This window comes from Olea europaea, chromosome 1 (genome assembly GCF_002742605.1).
Source record: "Olea europaea var. sylvestris chromosome 1, O_europaea_v1, whole genome shotgun sequence".
Lineage (NCBI taxonomy): Eukaryota > Viridiplantae > Streptophyta > Magnoliopsida > Lamiales > Oleaceae > Olea > Olea europaea.
Genome location: NC_036237.1, coordinates 29,565,639 through 29,571,347, shown reverse-complemented (window position 1 = coordinate 29,571,347; position 5,709 = coordinate 29,565,639). Strand labels below are relative to the sequence as shown.

General features: G+C 37.3%; 1 protein-coding gene across 2 annotated transcripts in view; it reads left to right on the top strand.

The window, feature by feature from the left end:
- The first annotated feature begins 113 nt into the window (after window positions 1–113).
- LOC111400338 (syndetin-like) overlaps window positions 114–5,709 on the top strand; it is a 37,097-nt gene continuing 31,501 nt past the window's right edge. Inside the window, exons 1-2 of one of the 2 annotated variants that reach the window (XM_023027755.1) lie at window positions 114–219; window positions 2,283–2,361. In XM_023027755.1, coding sequence (XP_022883523.1) covers window positions 2,340–2,361 — 22 coding nt within the window. In that variant the 5' untranslated portion in view covers window positions 114–219; window positions 2,283–2,339. The remainder of the gene's footprint in view (window positions 220–2,282; window positions 2,362–5,709) is intronic. The other variant, XM_023027760.1, reaches the window with a different exon arrangement.

The following is a 5,709-nucleotide window of genomic DNA, read 5'->3' as shown; positions in this document are numbered from 1 at the left end:
TTCCTATTGCAATCTGCATAGATTCCGTGGTGCATTTTTTCTGTTCCCCTGTGTTTTGTTCTGAAAATGTACGATTTTGCTATTTTCCTAGATATAAAATGCATTTTATACCAATGAAAACTGTTGGGTTTCCTGATTTTATAGGAATTTGATCCAGTTAGACATGTTTTAGAACATATTCCCACTGAAGAAAGCGAACTCTCATACTTTGAGGAAAAGGTAAGTTCCATTTCTTGCCTCCATGATACTTTCCTTGGAGATATGGTGATTGAGGGGTCAGGTTTTCTTTTTTCAAATTCTCTCTCTCTCTCTCTCTCCCCCTCCCTCATCATTTTTCTGTCTCTCTTCATGCTCATGTATGGTTTTTAGACACCTAGTTTTTTTTATGCGCACATTGCATGTATGTGAATTCACTTTCTCATGTTCTGTTTGTATATTTGGTTTCTAACTAGTGTATTTAGTAGGTATGCATGTATGTGTATTGATATGACGTGCATGTGCATGTGCATATGCGTATATGCGTCCTTTTGTGTGTTGGGTGTTGTGATTCTCCTAGCTTCCTGTAGATTAAGGTCATAATTGTTTCGAGTGCACACTTTGTCTGAGCTTCCATGTGCTTGGAGAGGTCCGTTTGATTCACTTTGCTTCTACTTATGCTTTGTTTAATAGATGGCAATTTTTTATCGACTTCCCAACTTTTTTTTTATCATTAATGTGTGAGTTAATTTTATCCAAAATGGGCTTCCTCGAGTTTTTACACTCATCTTCCATTAATGCATTTGCACAATCAACATAATATATAAGTCATAGACGTCCTTTCTCCGCCTTCTAAATATTCTAGTGGGAATTGTTGATAATTCTGTACTTTAGGGTACAAACTTCACTCTAAGATGCTATCAGCCCATTCTATGGTCATATCATTTAAGGATGAAGATGAGTGATCAACATGAAGGGGCATAACCTGATACCATCTCAGTGATATTTTCGGCCATCCTAAAAGAGTTGGAAAGGGAACTTAGATGCTTATGACGAAAAAGAAGTGGATATTAAAAGGAAAATATAAAATAAAGGAAAACTATTCGAGATGCTGATTTACATGGAATGTCCTTGTAGTGAAAAAAATAATAAGGATAGTACTAGAGTCACTATAGAAGTTTGTGTTATTTCAAGGTGTGATTTTTTTACATATTTATGTTCCATTATTGATATGAAAGGAGGTCTTGAAGAGGATGTAATCCAAAGAATTAAAGCCGGTTAGATGAAACGGAGAAGTGCTTTAGGAATTAATGTGGAAGGGAGGTCCTCGTAAAGGGTAAAAGGTAAGTTCTATAAAATAACTATTAGGCTTGCTAGGTTTTATGTTATTGGGCATTGGGCTGTTAAAGAATATTATCCATAAGATGGTTGTGGCAGAAAGGAAAAGATAGATGTATGATCATACTAGATCGGTAAGGTAGTAAATGAAAATATATGCTGATAAGTGTGTGTGAAACCTAGTGAGTATAAGCTAAGGGAATAACTCCAGTCATTGAAACATGTCTTGCATGGATCTAAAGAAGCTCAGGTTCACAAGAATGATTATCATCTCAATTGACTATGTTATAATGAGGAGAATATACTACAGATAGTATGTTCTGTTGTCATTATGGGCCATTTAGTTGTATTGCTGTAGATATAGTGTTGAACCAAATAGAATGATGAAAAATGATTAAGTAGCTGATCAGGTGTAAGGCAGGCGAGGCCTCCTCGAACTGACCTTTGGCTCGACTCAAGCTAGGCACTGGCTGTGCTTGCCTGGTATTGGTCCACATGGACTGGTTTTAAATCAATGAAGATGCTAAAACTTATGCTTTGTCCCATATCTCTGTGATGGGATATTAATTCGATTATATTTATTATTTTGGCAAGAATAGAGATGATTCAAGCACACTTATCTTTTCAAATATCAATTGGTTTTAAGACCAATTGTGAAATATCAATTGGTTTTAAGACCAATTGTGAGTTCTTTCCTTTTAGTTCATTGCCATTATGCGTTACCACTGTTATAGGGTGGTAGTGCGACGTTTGAAATCTTTCGCTCAATCACCTTAATTTCTGGTCTTTTTTTGTTGCTCATCTCATGTCAGTACATTTTCCAACATTTTTTTTTTTTTTTTGCTGGGTTTCTGGATGGGGGCAGGTTTGCAGTTGTATTCATAACTATGCATTCATTTGTTTTCGAAAAATTTAGACATCTTTTTAATCTGTTACTTTACATATGAATTTGCACTCTTCTTTTGTAGGCTACTCTTAAACTAGCTCAACTGGATGTGGTTGCTGAACGATTGTCACGCCATGTCATGGAGAATTATGAAGAAATGGGTAGGTTTAATGTCTAAGATAAAAGTGTCGAATCATCCCTTCCTGTTTGGTTAATGCTTGTTAAACCAGCACACCAAAAAAAAAAAATTAAAAAAAAAATCTTTGAACCAAAGCATCAATTGACAACCTTTAAAAATCAATATCAAGATATCAGTTTTAGGCTTCAACAACTTCCACGTGAATTTAACTGAGTATATGAAGCCAATTATGTTGTAAGCATATGGGCCTCCCTTCTTGTATTGTTGTTCAGCAGTTTCATTAATGGATCACTGCTTTCTATATAATCTCTCCATTCTTTTCCTTTGTCATGAAAACTCTCGTAAGAATCCTAAAAGCAGTTGAAGCAGAATGTGTCTGGACTCTGGAGAGTTATAACTGCTACCATAGTTGCGACGCTATTTATTGTTTTATTGAAATTGGTAGCAAGCAACAATAATATATACTGGATAATGTTGCTTTTAAGCTACTTTTGCTATGGAAGTTTACATTTAAAGGGTATACAATTTTTTTGGTTGGCGAGGTTGCTGTATTGTATCTGTGGCTCCTAGACTCAGGTTCAATTTTTTAGATGTCGTTGTCTGGTACTTTGATTTTACTTGCCTCTACTTTTGAAACCAGAGCTATTTGAGATATGGTACATGGGAGTTTAGGCTCCTGTAAAAGAAGGAAGGAGGAACTCCTTTTAGCAAATCTACTCTATCTGTCTCACTGCATTTTTTTCCCTTCCAAACCCTATCACACTTGACATTTTTAAAGTGAATTTTATATTGTTCTCTTAAATGGTGGCCCTAGATTTGGGTGGAGGTTACCTGTGGTTGATAGTGAATATCTCATGAAAAGTTGGTTTGGATAGATATTTGCAAGAGCAGAACACCAACATGCTGGATTCTAAGAAGCAGAAACTGTGGGACGGGATAAAATGAGACGGAACACTTCGATGTGAGCTTATTATGGTGAATTCCTACAGTTTAATAAATGCTCCAGACACAGCTCATGAGGTTGGCAGAACTAGGAGCACTATTTGTAAGAAAAGGAAAACATCAATTGGTGTCTACTTGTGCGCAGGCTGGTACGTGGTTTATGTTGTTTACTATGATGGAATCATGTGGGAAACCCCTGAAAACCTGTTTTGGTGACAAGAATCTGTTGCCTCAGAAATATGAAGAAAGGAAGTTCTGAACAATAGTACCACTTGTCAATCTTTGTGAGAGTAAAGAAAGAGCTCAGGCTTTGACAGTGTGTGAAGATGCCTTTCACAGATTCAAAACCTATTTTTATAGATTTTTGCCCTTAATTATGAAAACTCGTCTTGATGAGGTATGCACGTATAAACAGTCACAATCATTAAGTGCCTGTTTGACAACCATTATTTTATTTTATGGTTTGCTACATAATTATTTTCAACCATGCATTTACATAATAAAATATTCTACACAAAAATCAAAAACTTTTCCCTACTTTTTAGCCACACACTCTTCTGAAAATCACTATTCAAAACTCTTTTTTCCGCAATAACTCTTTTTTCTACAGTAATGGTTGTCAAACAGGATCTAAATTATAACAGAAGGGAGAAAGAGAGAAGAAAGGGGAAGAAGATAGGAGAAAGAGGCAGAAAGAAGAAGAGAAGGAGAAAGAGAGAGGAGATTGTAGAAATTAGTCTCGTATTCAAATCAATGTAGTAATTAAACAAAGTGTCTTCTTGGCCAAGTATGGATATTGACCATATGAGAACATTATAATGTGCAAATCTTCCACAATAACATCAATTGGTTCGACATACTGAGGGAGGAGCATGAGAGACCAAGGTAGATTGCCTCACCGAAACAATGATCGCAACACCGTGCCTCAAATGTGCCCTAATAAGGAAATAATTCCGCTATATTGATAATAAAATTTTTATCCAAGTGTGATGGGCAGTCAAAAAGATGATCTTTAATTTCAGGTGATTGAACTTGAAATTTTTTCTTTACATGTTTGTAGGATAGCATGGAGGAGAAATACGAAGCAGATTGCCCTATTTAAAGAATCTGTGCCTGCCGTGTGCATCAGTGACTATAAATCCTTTTGTTTATGAAGAAGGGGTTTTCAATTCTTGTTTCTATGATTTTTTTGATAGGTAATCAAATAATTTTATTACTTAAAAGAGAATACACGGGGGGTGTACAATCACTTTAAGCCATTAAGGAACAACATGAAATTAGGCAACCTATCTACAGGATTTCTAGCCACAGCATTAAACCAAGAATACAAGGAAAAGTAAAATGTTTTTCTTATCTGCTCTTTTGTCTTTGTTTTGGTCTTCGAAGCAACGGTTATTTTTTCTCTCCACACACACCATACAATGCAGCCCGAGATAAGGTGTCATGCTAATTTGCTATCCTCATCACAAAGTTTTCTCCGCCATGCCCGTATCACGTCCTCTATACGATGAGGCATCACCCACTCCATAGATTGAGAACTGAGTATACTGTTCCAAATTTAACGGACACCATCACTATGAATGAACAAATGATCGAGCGTCTCCCCATCCTTCTTGTACATATAACATCACGCGGTTGCGTAAAAGCCTTTACGTCGAAGATTATCCACCGTTGAGATCTGTCCCCTCACAACTGTCCACAATAGGAATGCCACCCGAGGAGGCAATTTACACTGCTACACCAACTTCATGGGGAATGAATTATTCACACATCCCATGAGGGAACCAAAGTACGAGCGAACTGAAAAAATGCCATCCTGTGCTGTCCTCCACCTGATGCAATCCCTCTCTCCAACCCGAATTTGGGCCTCATGTAAAATGATCATAAACAGCGAATAATCTTCCAATTTCCAATCCTGAAGATCCCTCCCAAAAGTAATATTCTAGCTATAGCTCTCATTATTAATGTCTAAGAGATCACTTACCATAGCAGTGGACACTGAGGCAATGCGATGCAAGGAAGGGAATCTCTCCTTCAACGATTGATCTCCGCACCAACAATCATTCCAAAATTTAATCTCATTACCATTTCCGATCACAAACTTCAGTTTGTCCAAAAAAGCACTCCATCCCCGTCGGATATACCTCCACAAGCTCACCGTACGCCATCCCCCCTCCGTCACACCATACTTTGCCCCAATTATTTCTCTCCAGAAGCTTTCCCTTTCCACTCCAAATCGCTACAACCACTTGCCTAATAAGGCTTTATTGAACAACACAATGCTCTTCACCCTAAGACCCCCCATCCTCATCGACAAACAAACAACTCTCCAATTGACCAAATGGAATCTCCTCTTCTCTCCCAACCCTGCCCACAGAAATTCTCTTTGAAGTCTCTCTAATCTCTTTGCCACTGCAATCGGAATGGG